General features: G+C 40.2%; 1 protein-coding gene across 1 annotated transcript in view; it reads left to right on the forward strand.

The window, feature by feature from the left end:
- Window positions 1-18,230, forward strand: part of Vegfc (vascular endothelial growth factor C) — a 108,923-nt gene that overhangs the window by 65,233 nt on the left and 25,460 nt on the right. The window contains exons 2-3 of the mRNA NM_009506.2: window positions 14,194-14,395; window positions 16,529-16,719. Coding sequence (NP_033532.1) covers window positions 14,194-14,395; window positions 16,529-16,719 — 393 coding nt within the window. The remainder of the gene's footprint in view (window positions 1-14,193; window positions 14,396-16,528; window positions 16,720-18,230) is intronic.

The raw sequence follows: 18,230 nt of genomic DNA on the forward strand, positions 1-18,230 counted from the left end.
AAATACAAATTTATCTATCTGTACTGATTCATGTTCTTATTATTGTGTTATGGTGTGCATGCATGTTTTCTTAAGTCATTATCTGCCGGGAAATTCAGATATCAGACAGATACTATACTTAAGTGTTATTAGACGCGTTCTCACGCCCGGCCAGGAAGAACACCACAGACCAGAATCTTCTGCGGCAAAACTTTATTGCTTACATCTTCAGGAGCAAGAGTGTAAGAAGCAAGAGAGAGAGAAAACGAAAACCCGTCCCTTTTTTAGGAGAGTTATATTTCGCCTAGGACGTGTCACTCCCTGATTGGCTGCAGCCCATCGGCCGAGTTGACGTCACGGGGAAGGCAGAGCACATGGAGTGGAGAACCACCCTCGGCATATGCGCAGTTTATTTGTTTACCACTTAGAACACAGCTGTCAGCGCCATCTTGTAACGGCGAATGTGGGCGCGGCTCCCAACATCTCCCCCTTTCCTTTTAATAAGAGCAAATAGGCCACCCATATTAATGAGAGTGGAGATAAAGGTCAAATCCCCAGTGTGTAGGTAAAGGAGCCATGTACAGGATTAGCTCTTAGGCTCACAGGCTTTTACCCAGAGCAACCCTGACCTGCTCCCGTGTCGTTTTGCCTGGAGAGAAGGACACTTGGACACTCAACCTTCTTGAAAGATGACATGTCTCCCTAGAATAGGCTCATATATGCCGCAGAGCCTTTCTACTGCAGTGCTTAGCCGTGCAACTCTCTCGGGCTGCTGAAGCACACTCACTCTATCCCGTGCAATGAGACTAGCCTCATGGGATATAAGAGCTGAGTGGCCAGCGACCTATTGCCTAAACATAGATATATCAGGGGAAGCTCCATGTTCTAGTCCTGCAAGCGCCTGGGCAATAACCACCTTGTCTCTCCTAGTTTGGGCCTTAAGCTTACAGACCAATCAAAGAAGCAACACTAATCCACAGCAAAGTGTATCTCCAAATAATATTAATCCCACCCATTTTTTAAAGAAAGAAAATGCTGAGGAGATCCAATTGGGTAATCCTTTGGTCAGGGACAGGTCCAAGCGCGTGGAGTTGACCTGAAGTCTCAATTCCCGAAGGATCTGTTCAAATTCAGCCATCCAATTCTGTAACATATACTGAAAAAGACTTTTTGACAAATTAGCTGCCCTAGTAAATTTAACATACTGAATGGAAATAACACACAATCCCGGAAACTTTTGTTCACATCCCTGCTGAGTTATTTGTCATAATACATCTAGTTGTATCTGGACAAGATCTATGAGTTGATTAACCAGCATGAGACCTCTCTGTATCTTGACATTAGCTGAGGCCTGTTCATCTATGACTGTAGTCACTGAGGCTGACAAAGTGTTAATGGTGTCAGTCGTCTGGACCTGTCCAGACAGAGCCAAGGCTGTCTGAATTAAGGCTAAACCCAGTTCCTAGTTAGTGGTAAAAAAGCAGGAGAATACTTGAGCATTATACATCACCGTCATTGGGAGTGGAAATGTCGACATTATCCCCCAACGCTGCTCTCTTTTTATTATTGACGCCCTGGACATCACCAAGACGAGGGACATCAGTATTCCCTTGGTCAGTCTGGATTTTTCGGGTGAGTCTTTCTGGTATCCAAAATGGGTTGTCTTCATTCTGTGGGAAAACACAGACCGCTCCCCTGGATCTTATCAAAATAGGATCCGGGCCATACCATTTATTATCAAGGACATTTTTCCATTTAACCATCTCATTGGGCCTATCTGGCTCTGAACAATGACGTTCAGCCGCAGTATGGCCATGAGCATCAATATTTAAAAAATTGAGTGTAAAGAGTGCCATAGACACAGACACTCTTGGTGCTCGGGGTAAAATCTCTTCAAAAGTTCCCCTCTTCTGTTTTATAAGATAGGCTTTGAGGGTGCGATGCGCACGCTCAACAATACCCTGTCCTTGAGGGTTGTATGGAAGTCCAGTCAGGTGGGTTACGTCCATCTGACGGCAGAACTGTTGGAATTTTTGAGACGTATAAGCTGGTCCATTATCAGTCTTAAGGAGTCTGGGTTTCCCCCAAGCACTCCATGCCTCAAGACAATGTTGAATCACATGTGAGGCTTTTTCTCCAGTTAACGGAGAAGCAAACATGATGCCAGAACATGTGTCAATGGACACATGGAGATATTGAAGTTTTCCAAAGGAAGAAACATGTGTAACATCCATTTGCCAGACCTGTAGAGGTCGAATACCGCGTGGGTTAATTCCCACATGAGGAACTGGCAAGAACTCACAGCAGCTTTGACATTGAGTAACAATGTCACGGGCTTCTTTTCTTGTCAAGGAGAAACGACTGCGTAATGTTTCAGCCGTCACATGAAAATTGTTATGAAAATTTCTTGCAGCCTCTACCGGGGATGATAGGGCAGCAGCCACCACTTTAGTGGCCTTATCTGCCAAATCATTTCCCAGAGCCATGGGGCCAGGTAGGCCTGAATGGGCTCTAACATGAGTAATATAAACAGGAAATCTTCTAGATAACAAAACTAATTGTATCTGCTGAAAAATATTGGCAACTCTACTGGAAGGCTTAATCACTCCAGCCACTTCTAAAAGATTTACTGCATTAACCACATAACAGGAATCTGACACAATATTAAGGGGTTCTAAAAAGGTTTTTAAAACTTCTAAGACCACTAAACATTCTACCACTTGAGGTGAATTTTCATTATATTGTTTGGATACCACTTTACCATTAGCCACATAGGCACCTATGCCAGTTTTTGATCCATCAGTATATACCACAATCCCATTTTTAAGTGGGTTTCTTACTGTTATTTGTGGAAACACAACAGATTGATTTTGGGCAAACTGTAAGATTGGATGTTTTGGATAATGGTTATCTATTTTTCCTGAAAAGGAGGTAACTAAAACTGCCCAATCATTAGATGTGGCTGCCAAGGTTTGAACCTGTGCAGCGGTATAAGGTACAATTAAAAGATATGGACTTTGCCCAAAGTGGGTGATTGTTGCTTTTAGGCCTTTAAGGGCAAGCTGTGCAATTGCATCAGGATACCAATCTATTATTTTAGCTGGGGATACGTTTGGATGGATCCACAACAATGGCCCATTCTGCCACAAAACTGCAGTTGGCAATTGTGCTGTCTTAAAGACACACAAACTGAAAGGTTGCGAATCCTCAATACGTTGTAATTGTGCATTCTGTAAGGCTTTTTCCACTTTTTGTAAGGCCTGGTTAGCAGCTAGAGTAAGAGTCCTAGGGGAGGAGATATGAGGATCTCCTTCTAAAATACCAAACAAAGGCCTTAACTCAGCGGAAGGAATCTTTAAAAAAGGTCTGAGCCAATTAATATCTCCCAACAGCTTTTGAAAATCATTTAAGGTATGGAGGTGATCTCTTCTTATCTCTACCTTTTGGGGCACAATCTTATCTGGGGACACCACAGAGCCCAAGAATTGTCCTGTATCAGAAATTTGGACCTTTTCTGTGGCTATCTGTAAACCCCACTGACTTAAAGTTTTAAGTAGAAAAGGATATGCCTTTTGTAGCATGGTAAGGTCTTTATGGCACAGGAGGATGTCATCCATGTAAAGGAGCAAAATTAAAGAGGGGAATTGTTCCCTCACTGGCAAAAGAGCTTCTTGCACATAAAGTTGGCACATTGTAGGACTATTGGACATTCCCTGTGGTAAGACCTTCCATTGATACCTCTTATCAGGTTCCATGTGATTAATAGAGGGGATGGTAAAGGCAAATCTGGGCCTATCCCTTGGACACAAAGGTATAGAAAAGAAACAATCTTTAATATCTATAATAATTAAATTCCAGCCACGTGGTAAGGCGGAAAGTACAGGGAGACCCCTCTGTACTGGGCCAAATAAGTTCATTTGCTCATTAATGGCTCTGAGGTCATGGAGCAGTCTCCACTTTCCTGACTTTTTCTTAATTACAAAAATTGGAGTGTTCCAAGGTGAGGTAGAGGGTTCAATATGGCCTAGTTTTAATTGTTCCTCTACCAGTTGAATCACAGCTTCTAGTTTTTCAGAGGATAGGTGCCATTGAGGAACCCACACTGGGTCCCCTGTTTTCCATGGTATGGGTCGTGCTGCCCCAATGGCCGCTAAGGAAAACCCAGACCCTGTCTGTCTTGGTTTCCATTAGGTGAGATGGGCTCTATCCTTCCCTGTTCTTGATGTCCTAACCCTTTTCCTTCTTTATAACCCATCTTTGCCATGATATTTTTTGCTTTAGCTGAATACCCTCCTGATGGGGTGTTTTCATTGGACAAAATAAGGCCCAAATGCTGCATAATATCCCTTCCCCAGAGGTTAACCGGGAGTGGGAGCACATAAGGTATGAATTTCCCTTGCTGCCCTTCAGAGGATTCCCACGTCAAGGCAATGGAGCTTATAGTGGGACATGATTGATATCCTAGGCCCTGTAATGAATGAGATGACTCTGTGGTGGGCCACGCTTTGGGCCACCAATGTGTAGAGATTATACTTTTATCTGCTCCGGTATCAAGGATGCCTTCAAACTCTTTTCCGTTAATCTTAAGGCGGAGCTTAGGTCTATCATTTAAAGATACAACCAAATAGGCAGAATCATTTCCTGAGGAGCCCATTTTCTTTATCTCAGGTCCTGCAGATTTCTCCCTGGTATTATCAGGGAGGAGCAGCAGCTGAGCTATCCTATCTCCTTTACTAATAGAAAAAACGCCCTTAGGGCTTGAGCACAGGACCTGTATTTCAGGGGAATGTTGACAATCCATAACTCCAGGGTGGACTACTAAGCCCTGCAAGGTGAGTGAACCCCGGCCGAGAATAAGGCCCATGGTTCCCGGGGGCAAGGATGGTATAGGCTCCACTGGCACCGGCTGAATACTCATTTGAGGCATTAATAGGAAGTCGGAGGCGGCACGCAGGTCCACCCTTGTGGGTCTTCCTGGGTCGCCTCTCTGACTGCTTCCTGGGTCCTGACAAACCGGTTCCCATATCTTTGAGGGCCCTGGGACCGAGGGCCCGATGACCCGTTTTTTGGCACATCAGTTGATTGACTATCAGGTGGGGGAAGGATTCTGCCGTTTATATCCCTCACAGAGCGACACTGGTCAGCTCTATGATAACCCTTGCCACACTTAGAGCAAAGAGTGAGAGTCCCTCCCTGTTTATCTGGAGCTCTGCAATCTTTCTTAAAATGCCCAGGCTTTCCGCAATTAAAACATGTCCTCTGATCATTTCTGCCCATGGAGCGGTTCTGAGATTGAAGGATGGCGGCCGCTAAGCCTGCATTGGTGAGAGGTCCCCCAAGCTCTCGACAGACCCTGAGCCAGTCTTGTAAGCCTTTGTTCTTTCTTGGGGCTATGGCCGCTCGGCACTCCTTTGTGGCTTGCTCATAGATTAGCTGTTCTACCAGAGGCGCGGCTTGCTCTGAATCTCCAAAAATACGCTCTGCTGCCTCTGTCATTCTGGCCACAAAATCTGAGAAGGATTCCTGAGGTCCCTGGACAACTTTTGTTAATTGACCAGTGGTTTCACCTGCTCGGGAGAGCGCCTTCCAGGCCCTAATAGCCGTGGAGGAAACTTGGGCATAAGCTCCCCAATGGTAGTTTGTTTGATCAGCAGAATAAGCTCCCTGACCCGTCAACAAGTCAAAAGTCCAATCTCTCTGCTCTGGAGTCAAAGCAGCTGCGTTTGCTCGGGCCTGCGCTTGTGCAGTTTCATGCCAAAGAGCTCTCCATTCCATATATTTGCCCATACTAGGGAGAGCGGCTTTTACAACCGTTTGCCAGTCAGCAGGAGTTAGTGCCATGCCGGCGAGCCTGTCTAACTGCACCAAGGTAAAATTAGCATTGGTTCCGTATTTACGGACCGACTCGGCAAGCTCTTTAATTTGTAAGTATTCTACCGGAGCGTGGACACGCCCACCCTCGGCTCCTTCAAAGACTGGAAATGCCTGTTGTATTTTCCTTTGTTCCTCTCTGGGAATGAATGAGTCTGCGCACTGCCTCTCTGCGCACTGCCTCTCTGCGCACTGCCTCTCTGCGCATCTCTCTGCGCATTGCCTCTCTGCGCATCTCTCTGCGCATTGCCTCTCTGCGCATTGCTGACGCACTACGCAGGGCGGGGACTCCGCATAGGGCGGACCTTGAAGCCGACTGCCCTGAGGCCAATCAGCAAACTGGCCTTCGCCAGCCGCTTTTGGCTTCCTTAACTGATTAGCTAGCACTTTACCTGGCTGGTACCCTTTTTTCTCATAATGAGCTGCTTCTTCCTCCCAGTCTGTTTCCTCAGAGGAGAATTCTTCATCTGCTTCAGAGCTACTAAGAGCTGGCTCCCCGAGCCCATCCAGCGATGAGCACAGGCTCCTTTTCCTAGAGACCTCCGCTAATTGATCTTTCTTCTTTTCCCTTTTTCCTCTTTTTCTTCTAATCTCTCTCCAGGTATTCCTACCTAACCTTAACTTTTCCTCGGGTTCAAGACCCTTGGAAAGGCCTGTATACTTATTTTGTGTACCATATTTCCTCTTTGTTCCTACTCTCTCTCCCCGCTTTACTTCTGATAGCTTGTCCTGAATTTCCTCTAGAATTTTCAGCCCTATCTTAATCACTTGATAACATGTGAAAAGGAACAAAAGGGCTCCTAACACCAGAAAAAATTCAAGGCCAAACATATTCCACTTTACTTCTGATAGACTGTCTTGAATTTCCTTAGAAAGTTCAAGATCAGACTTACCTCGTAAAGCTGTACTCACTGGTACTCTCGTTCCCCAGCTGAAAAGTTCTGAATTCATACAGTTGAATCCTTCTTAACAGTCTGCTTTACGGGAACCTTTATTACCGCGACCCGCAGTTCTGGTTCTGGAATGAGGGATCTTCCTTGCGCCAGTCCCGAGTTTTTTCTCGTCCCGGAATTCGGCACCAATTGTTATTAGACGCGTTCTCACGCCCGGCCAGGAAGAACACCACAGACCAGAATCTTCTGCGGCAAAACTTTATTGCTTACATCTTCAGGAGCAAGAGTGTAAGAAGCAAGAGAGAGAGAAAACGAAAACCCGTCCCTTTTTTAGGAGAGTTATATTTCGCCTAGGACGTGTCACTCCCTGATTGGCTGCAGCCCATCGGCCGAGTTGACGTCACGGGGAAGGCAGAGCACATGGAGTGGAGAACCACCCTCGGCATATGCGCAGTTTATTTGTTTACCACTTAGAACACAGCTGTCAGCGCCATCTTGTAACGGCGAATGTGGGCGCGGCTCCCAACACTTAAGAAGTGCCTTTACGTATGCAATGTGAGCATTTAAATAATATGCACATGTATGATGAGGTAAAGTGAGATTTCACAGAGTACAGATTATAAAAACTTGAGAATGAAGAAGGTTTTGAAATGTACCTTGCTATACAGGAATGAATCTCTTAACATGGTTCCTAATGTTGACTGTTGTCACCAAGTTTCTTGATTATAATTGTCTTTATAACATATGTCACATAACATATATAAAGCCCTGGGCATGTCATGGTAGTTCATACAATAATTTGCTTAATTTTTTGTATATTTTTTTGTTTTTTGTATTTTTTTAATTTAACTGATGTTTTTAATAGAAGAAAAAGGCAGAAATTTTCAATTGTTTTGGATATTAGTTCTATTGTTAAATTAGGAAAATTATATGTACAATCCAAATAGTACGCTTAATATCAAGCTCCATTATAAAGCTGTTGTAAGAGGTGGTGACGTAGCTCTGCCATAGAGTACTTCTTTAACCTCTTGTGTGCAAGGCCCTGGGTTCAGTCTCTAGCAGAACACTTTACTGATGATTAAACAACTGAGGTTTTGTACTAGCCTAAGGGTACATAATTACATACATAAATGAAAAGGGAGTAGATTTAGTCCTATGCCAAAGTGATGGGCCTTTGAATGAAATGGTGTAGGTTTAATTAGATATGAAAAATAGGATCTGACACCTACCTCACACTACACTGAATAAACAGTTCCAGGTTCATGATTGTCCCAAAATTAATAAAAAAATTAGATAATGATGTAGAATGGCATTTTCATGGCTTTGAGTTGAATGTTTCTTTGAAAGATATGGCAGAAACATAAACCTTTAAAAACAAAAATCCTCAGATATTGTTTATTTATTCACACACACACACACACACACACACACACACACACACACACACACAGACACTTCTGTTCACCAGATATCACTATTGAATGAGCGAAAACGTAGTTATCGGTAATTTATATATCCAAAGGCACACAATGTAAAGAGCACACATCCAAAATACATTTATATTCTCACAAGTAACCGCAGCAAAGATGGTTCACAGAAAAGAATAAAAAGGTTTTAGTTTGCAAATACATTATATCACAATGAGATATTATTATCTACACATTAGAAGGACTTAAAATATAAAAAGCAACTAACATTTGTTGGTAAAGACACAGAGCAGGGGAATTCATATGTACCCCTCCGAAGTGCAAAATTGATCCATTCATTTCTACCTTATCTGGGCAGGTAATTATGTGCTTAATTTATGAGCCATCAATTGCTTTTCTTACAATATTCCCTCTAAATGTGTGCTCCCTACACATAGACTAGAGAAATTGCAGTCGTTTACAGAACTGGGAAACAGCACCTTTCTTTTTTTTTAATTAGGTATTTTCCTCATTTACATTTTCAATGCTATCCCAAAAGTCCCCCATACCCACACCCCCAATCCCCTACCCACCCACTCCCCCTTTTTGGCCCTGGCATTCCCCTGTACTGGGGCATATAAAGTTTGCAAGTCCAATGGGCCTCTCTTTGCAGTGATGGCCGACTAGCTACATATGCAGCTAGAGACAAGAGCTCCCGGGTACTGGTTAGTTCATATTGTTGTTCCACCTATAGGGTTGAAGATCCCTTTAGCTCCTTGGGTACTTTCTCTAGCTCCTCCATTGGGGGCCCTGTGACCCATCCAATAGCTGACTGTGAGCATCCACTTATGCGTTTGCTAGGCCCCGGCATAGTCTCACAAGAGAAAGCTATAACTGGGTCCTTTCAGCGAAATCTTGCTAGTGTATGCAATGGTGTCAGCATTTGGAAGCTGATTATGGGATGGATCCCTGCATATGGCAGTCACTAGATGGTCCATCCTTTCGTCACAGCTCCAAATTTTGTCTCTGTAACTCCTTCTATGGGTGTTTTGTTCCCATTTCTAAGAAAGGGTAAAGTGTCCACACTTTGGTCTTCGCTCTTCTTGAATTTCATGCGTTTGGCAAGTTGTATCTTATATCTTGGGTATCCTAAGTTTCTGGGCTATTATCCACTTATCAGTGAGTACATATTGTGCGAGTTCCTTTGTGGTTGGGTTACTTCACTCAGGATGATACCCTCCAGGTCCATCCATTTGCCTAGGAATTTCATAAATTCATTCTTTTTAATAGCTGAGTAGTACTCCATTGTGTAGATGTACCACATTTTCTGTATCCATTCCTCTGTTGAGGGGCATCTGGGTTCTTTCCAGCTTCTGGCTTATATGATTCAGTATTACAAATCAAGATTGAGAAAAGAAACCCAATAGTATGTATATGCACTACAGCATTCTGCCATTGTAAACTAATAAAAACTGAATTCACAACTACCCAGAATGATGTTAGTTACACTTACTGAACCATCCTCATTAAATAGAATGAAAAAAACATTATATGATATATTCTATGTTCTCCATGCTTACCTGTGTGGAGTTAGAGAAGTTCAGTTATAAAATCCCTTCAAACTGTGATCAGGACTTATCCACTTTCTAATCGGGTATTATACATTAAATAAAAATCAAACATCATACCATTAATATTACCATCAGTCCTAGATCATGTTAGCATTATCTATGATTAACGTTGTTCTTTATCATACATACTAAAGAAACTTTACTAAAAGCAAATACTTTAAAACATACAATATGCCTTCACTTCAAGAGAAATTTTTAAGCATCCCATATGTATAGTGTATGTCTGTGTGTTTCTTTGCATGTGTATGTCGACATGTGTGCTGATGCACAAACACATGGGTGATCATGAGTATAAACACAGGAATTGACCCTGATGCTGTCTGCTGGACCTGTGGGCTCTCTCACTTTAACCTCTGTCTATCTCAGAAGCACTGGGGGTGGGGGTTGGGAGGTAGGGTTAGAGGCAGCCACCATACCTGCCCTGCATTACATCTGTCCTGCCCTTGCAAACTAAAGTCCCCATGTCCTTGCTTTATCAGTGCTTGACCCACACAAGCCCACTCCCAGAAAGTTGAGCGTACATTTTTCAAAGACATAAAGCTTTCTTTTGAAATTATAACCAATAATAGGGAACTAGTTCATAAACATTTGAGATTTACTTTGGAACACTATATATAAATAAATACATTTTGCTGTTATGAGCCAAGGGAACACTGTGAAGAAATACTTAATGTTCAAACAGAAAGCGTGTTCCTGACACAGAGTAATGCAATCATTAATCCAAGCAGGTAGTGGTTTTGAAACCCACTCTCACATTTTACAGAGTGAAATCATAAAAATTTTCACCTTCTCGAATATTCTTAGGAGAGTAATCCATGCCATGTATATTATGCCATCTGATTAAGTTAAAATATCCCACCTAATGAAGCCCTCTACTGCCCCCTGCAGGGCTCCTCAACAGCAACAGTTCTCCACCTTCACTAGGAACAGGCACATCTCCGTCACTCTGAAAAACAAAGGTATCTTTAAAGCAGAGGCCTGTAGATGAGAGCCCACATTGTTTATGACTCTCTCGGCTTCCATTATGGCTTCTCATAACTGAGAGGAAACACGGGGTGCAGATGAGAGAGGCTTTTTCTTGTCATGTGACTGCTAACATTGTCATTGAGGCGATTGATTTATTGTTTTGTTTTATTTTTTGTTGTTCTGTTGCCTCATGGTTATCACATTGTTAACTCAACTTTGACCTTGGCTTCAGCTTATCATATTTCCCTCAGTGGTGCTTCTGTCATTCTTTGCTAATGAAAAGGTGCAAAAAGCTATGCGAGGGCAACGGCTGGCTGGTGTCACCTACTTGATCTACCCTAACTGACATATAAAATTAGATTCAGTTTTAGAAAGTATGAAGTTTCATTTCAAATTATGTATTTTAAGACATTGTTTTAAATTTTTCCTGCAAAACAAAAACCAGGAATATTCAAGCAAATGAATATTAAAATGTATTAAAATACATTAGTGAACGTAAAGACTAGGGAGTATGTTAAGAACAAACTTGACTTTCACGGAAATAGCTCTTCCCATTGAAGGATTTTTTTGTGTGTCACTCACTCATGCTGAGACCTCTTCCTATCTTCAGAAGTAGAGTCTGAATTGCATGTTCCACCACTAGAAGGTCAACTGTGATCTTAATTTTTAGATCTTCTGTACACTCCGTCACTATTCCTTGGAATCCTAACTGAACACCCTCCTATTGCGTACTCTACAGTGCTCAATCCCTGGCTTGCTAGTTCCTTAGGACACGTCAGAAGCGAATCGGAGGATATTCTGCACTATACACCTTGTGATCACAGCCGTGCAGAAGTTTTTGATAGTCTCCAAATAACCAAATGACAGTTCCCTTGCTGCCTGCAATAATTAATTATGCTTTTACGTCAAGTGTTTCAGTGAGTCACCATAAAACCTCCAAGAATAAGACAGTATTGGCATTTCACATAGTAAAATGATGGCCCAAACAGTTGAAGTTTAATATTATCCAATATAATATGGATCTCTGTTACAAGATGGAGATCATCTGGGTCTTTCTCTGCCGAAGGCTATCATTGATACAAATGCAATACAAAGAATGTCTACCTAGTGGGGAAAGGAAGTGAGCTGCTCTGCTGAAATCTACTTTTATTCTATTTGATTGTAAAGATTTCTGCTCCTTAGAGTGATTCTTATAATTTACATTCTATATGAAAGGTTCCTTCTCTGAAGTTAGAAAAAGCTAGTCTGATAGCCTGCCAGGTGCTTACGGATGATCACTGTGAAACTTTTATTCTGATTTATTAAAAGTTATGTATATACATTACTCGAAACTTAAAATACAAAATTTATTAAAGCCTAATTAACTCTACAAATTGTAGAACATAGCCGGTTTTGCTTTATTTTTACTCAAGAAAGTAAACATTAATTCAATCTCCCCATATGCAAATTTTGTTTTAAAAGTATGCATGTTATCTGGATGTGTTAATATACAAACTGTGAACCTTTCCCATGCTTATGTCATACAGTGGTCGTCATGTTGTATCGTGATTCTTTCTGAGATAACTGTTGTTTTTTTCAACTTGTTTGACCAGTTCTGTATTTTCTATATAACACTAGTTTATATTCATATATGTAGATATGTACAATGACTTTGCATGCATGTGTGATAGAACATCATCACTTATGTAAAGTGTGATTCTAAAGTGAATTTACTGTCTATATGTGGAAAGTCCCAGCAGCTTGTAATATAAACTTGTTCTTGAATAACTACAAATATGTACTCCTCTGGGCCTCAAAACATTACTTTTCCTTGCTTCTTGCTATCCTCATATCTATAGCTATCTATATCTATATCTATCTCTATATCTATCTCTATATCTATCTCTATATCTATCTCTATATCTATCTCTATATCTATCTCTATCTCTATCTCTATCTCTATCTCTATCTATCTATCTATCTATCTATCTATCTATCTATCTATCTATCTTATACATATTCACTATCCATATTCTCTATGTGTCTCTCATTAGGTTGTAGAAGTTTATCAGTGCTCCTTTTGGTTCAGTGAACACATGACCTACTCTGTAGTATTGTATGGTGGCATAATGTCAGAGGTTGACTGTAGTCTTAGCAAAGTTGTAAGGGAAGAGTTCTAGCAACCCTCCTGTCACATGTAGCATGTAGCACTCACTGCTCCTTGTTTTCTGGGACCTATTTAATAACTGGTTACTAGCTGAAGCATTATGACATTTTATTGCACATGGCAATGACCACAACTCTATCTGATCACTGTCTTATTCTCTAGCTTTATCAAGTGCTGAATGCCAAATAATCTCTCTCTCTGTATATATATACATATATAGATAGATAGATAGATAGATATAGATATAGATGTAGATGTAGATGTAGATGTAGATGTAGATATAGATATAGATATAGATATAGATATAGATATAGATATAGATATAGATATAGATATAGATATAGAGATATAGAGATATAGAGATATAGAGATAGATATAGATATAGATATAGATATATTATATATAGATATAAATATGTGATTTGAAATTCTCAGAAGGTATTTTCGCACACATCATCACATAGAGTGAGTTTTCTTCAATGCCTTTGCCTTCATGTTGGTTCTTTTCATCAGCAATGAATGTATATCTGACAACCTTTGATTCTTGAATTTTGTGTCACATGTGAGATTTTTCTCCAGCAAATACACCATGTGTAGAAATTGGGAAGTTATTTGTGTTGTTTCAGTAATGTTAAAATCTCCTCTAAAGGTCAACTTCAATGATTATTTCATACTGTCATAACTGGTCCAGACATTTGCCTTTTCTCTTAGTGTTAGGAATCAAAGCCAGAGCTTTGAGCATTCTAGAAAAGTGCTGTTTCCCTATACTATACATGCAGCCTTTAATCCAACTTTAAAATCTATTATGCAATTAAATTACATTAATTTAATTTCATTAAAATTAATATGTATGTATTTTAAAAGCTTTAGTTATATTGTATTGATGCTGATACTCAACTTTAGAGGAAATCTGTGTTGTTTTACTTTCACACTATATGAAACAACGTGTGTGTGTGTGGGTGTGTGTGTGTGTGTGTGTGTGTGTGTGAATAATTTTGTAAGTCAACAGAGTTGTCAATATGATATAGAGCTGTGACTTGAATAATCTAAAAAATAATTTTAAAAATTATATCTAACATTTTTTGTCTTATAAAAAAATGCAGTTTAACTTAGTTGTTCCAGAGACATTTAAATATTAATGTAAATTTAATTTTACCATGACAATTTAAGCAAGTCGTGATTTGTTAATAATACTTTTATTAGCAGATACAATGTCAGTCACATCAAACCAAAAAGGTTTTGAGTTTGTTTCCTATACTCTTAGTCTGGGGAAGTATTGATCCTGCAATTGTCTTTGACAGGCTTTTGAAGGCAAAGACCTGGAGGAGCAGTTGCGGTCTGTGTCCAGCGTAGATGAGCTGATGTCTGTCCTGTACCCAGACTACTGGAAAATGTACAAGTGCCAGCTGCGGAAAGGCGGCTGGCAGCAGCCCACCCTCAATACCAGGACAGGGGACAGTGTAAAATTTGCTGCTGCACATTATAACACAGAGATCCTGAAAAGTAAGTAGAGGTTGCTGACTGTGTGCAGAGCCTTGCACACTCATGAATGACAATACCAGTGTGGGCAAACAGAACCTTGTACACTCACAGTGACTATGCCGTGTGAACATATGGAGCCTAGTACACTTGACAGTGATGAAACTGGATGATTTCTTGAAACCCACAGCTAGAAAATACATCCATAGCAACGCACACTTTTTGTAATTGAGGCAATACCCCATTGCAAACATTTGAAAATGCTTCAATAAATTTTCTACACTGTGTTCATTTATTTTAGTGTCTTAGGTTAATGTAATTAAGTGGTTCTCGACCCTCCCAATGCTCAACCCTTTAGGAAAGTTCCCTGTGTTGTGATGAACCCACGCATAAAGTTAGTTTTCTTGCTACCCCATAGCTCTAATTTTGATACTGTTATGAATCATAATGTAAATCTCTATCTTTTCCGGTAGTCTTAGGTGACCCTTGTGAAAGAGTTATTCTATTCCCAAAGGGGTTGTGACCCACCCACAGGTTGAAAACCACTGGTTGAAAGGTTTATATTTCAAGAAAATGAATACTTAAAAAAGTGCATATATTTTCTTTTTGGTTTGAATTCAGACATAGTTTCCCTTACATGCTAGAACATTTATATACTATACATATGATGCCTAATGCTTTAGGTGCTATCCTCATAGATGACAGACAAGTGGACGTGCGTGCACACACCTCCCACCCCATACACACACACACACACACACACACACACACACACACACGAAAATACAGAAATAAAGTTTACTAACCCAAATCAGTTTTCAAAAGCTACTCGTTGTCTTATTACACCAGAGATAACTGTCTCACAGTTGTTCTTTTTTGAAGCAGATGAATATTTACCATAGTGTTTCACAAAAAGCATGATGTGAAAAGTGGCATAATATGAGTTGGTGGGACCATTTAAGTTTTAAATATTATGGTGTTTTAAAGTTTGATGTTGGAGCCAGGAAGCTGCCTCAATAGGTAAGAGCGCTTTCTATGCTAGCATGAAGATGTGTGTTTGAAATTCAGGCACCCATGTAAAGATATGCATAGTTATGGGTACCTATAACCCCAGCATGCATAAAACAGAAAAGGAAAGTCCCGTGAGCTAGCTGGTCAGCCAGCTTAGTGTACTGAGAGTTTCTGGTTCACTGAAAAAGAATCTCAAGGCAATAAAGGTAGAGAGTGAGTGATAGAAGATTTGAAGTATTCTTCTATATGAACCACAACCTCTCCCACCCCCACACACATACTCATAATTTGTTATTGCAAAGTATATTTAAAGCAGAATCAAACAAGTTTACTGGATTCATGGTGGCATAACCTGTAATTTATAGTCCTTAAAAATGTTATTCTAGAGAATATGGGAGAATAAATATGGGAGAAATAAACTATAACACTTAGAAATTGCAGCATTTTTAATATAGTGCAAAGTCAAGAGTCCCTGGTAAGCCTATATATAACCCATTGAAAGTGAAGGTCCAGGAGAAAGCAGGAAAGGGATGGGTAATTTGATTTTCCTGCAAAGAGTCAGTTTAGGCTACCAATCTAAATAAGTGGAAACTGGCCTCGCCTTGCACCTAGCCACATTATTTAAAATTACCACATGGCTTGCCTGAGAACGAGTTTTGATATGACACCGAAACCATAGTTTTCTTTTTATTTACATGTCAGTTTAAAAAGCATAGCAAAAACATGCTGTTTACATTTAATTCAAGACCACAAAAATTGTACATGCAAGCAAAGAACATGGCCGTCTTTGTGCATATTTTGTAAACATACATATATTAAATCCCCACCTTTTTAAGCAAGGAGAACCAAATATTTGTATTAGGATAGTGATGTGATGTTTTTGAAATCCTTAATTTAATTCTAATTTTGGTGTTACCCCCACCCCCATAGAAATAATTCTAAAAGAATGTCTCACCAATTATTCTGCTGAATATATTACATTCTCATTCACAGGGAAGTTTAGGATCCTAGCCATTGTTTCTCTAATTGTTTTACACAAAATCTTAAGATCTGAAGTTAAATATGAGTAAATGACAAATGCTGTAGGCTCTGCGTCTCCCTTGGTGGCTTCTGTGTAACTTAATTGACTTCCCTGTGACTCGACAGGTATTGATAATGAGTGGAGAAAGACTCAATGCATGCCACGTGAGGTGTGTATAGATGTGGGGAAGGAGTTTGGAGCAGCCACAAACACCTTCTTTAAACCTCCATGTGTGTCCGTCTACAGATGTGGGGGTTGCTGCAACAGCGAGGGGCTGCAGTGCATGAACACCAGCACAGGTTACCTCAGCAAGACGGTAGGTATTCTGTGTCTCAGTCCTGCCTTAGAGCCCTTTGAGTGATCGGGGAGGAGGGACTTAGAGGATTGGTCTCACTGAAGTGACTTAATTCAAGCCAGAGATTCTTATATTTTCATTGGGGAATGAAGTAAATGTTTCGATGATGTGGGTTTTTTATGCAACAGTTTTACAAAGAAAGAAATTAATGCATTATAAATTCTTTTCATATAATAGGGTCAACGCATAGTAAAGAAAAAATAAATATGCATGGCATAGTTTAAATATATATGTGTATATATATGTATATACATACACACATATTCGTACATACATACATACTATATATCATCGACAGCATATACAGCATATAGAATGTATATGTCTACATGTACTATGTATACACTTATTCATAGCTGCATTTGTGGTGAACTTCGAGAATATTCATCAATAGAAACTAGTAAAATTACTCAGTTGTTAAAGTTTTTCATTTTTAAGCCCAAGGCTCTGAGTTCAGTCTCTAGTACCAGTGTCCTGCCCAGTGATCTGGGTTTATAACTCCTGTGCTAAGGAGTCAGAGATAAGCTCAGTGGCCAGCCAGTCTAATCCAGTAAGTAAGCCTCAGGGATTATAGCCAAGTAGATGGCTACTAAGATATGATACCCGAGGTTAACCTCTGTCTTTCATAAGTACATGTACTTACACTCCCACACACATTAACACACACACACACACACACACACCCCATGGAATAACCATTTTTATTTAGCAATCAAACCTTTTAAATGTTTAGACCCTATGGTTGTAAAAATGTAGCAAAAATACTTACTCAAAGTCTAAAGTTAAACAATCGTGTTCTGTGCTGTAAAGGAAAAAGAAAAAAATGTAAACTCCAATTTGATTTGCTCAAGGTAATTTCTTTTCAAATTGATAGTTTAACTGCTTTAGCTGATCCACAATATCAGCTGATCAACAAAATCAGCTAAACATTGTCTTAATTTACTCTAATGTCAATGGCTGTGGAAATTAAGACAATTCCCTCAATTAATGCTAGTCTATCCTGTCAAAAATTAATCACTAAGCCTAACTAAAAGGTACATGTGAAAACATTAGAGCCGAGGGAAGTATGTAATCCCTAAGAATTGAAGGGAACAAAGAAAACGGGACGTAAAAAATTGGACCCAAGATAGTGTATCAGGAGATATGGAAGGGTAAGTTACAGGGAAATCCATCAGGCTTGATGACTACACTAGTCTTATTCTAAAAGCAATGGGGTATCAGTGAACATCCTCTTTAAGGAGGAGAGTGGCAGTATTAGACATGTGCTGTTTACAATAGCTTGCAGATGTAAGCCTAAGAACAGGGAGGGCTGGGAGGAGGGGAAGCTGAAGTGTGGCAAACAGAAAGGATAGCATCACACTAGCTGAGAAAAGAAGTAAGTGTCTCCTTTTTTTTTTCATTTTAATATTTTTTATTAGATATTTTCCTCATTTATATTTCCAATCCTCTCCCAAAAGTCCCCCATACCCTCC

The sequence above is a fragment of the Mus musculus genome, chromosome 8 (assembly GCF_000001635.26).
Source record: "Mus musculus strain C57BL/6J chromosome 8, GRCm38.p6 C57BL/6J".
In the NCBI taxonomy this organism is placed as follows: domain Eukaryota; kingdom Metazoa; phylum Chordata; class Mammalia; order Rodentia; family Muridae; genus Mus; species Mus musculus.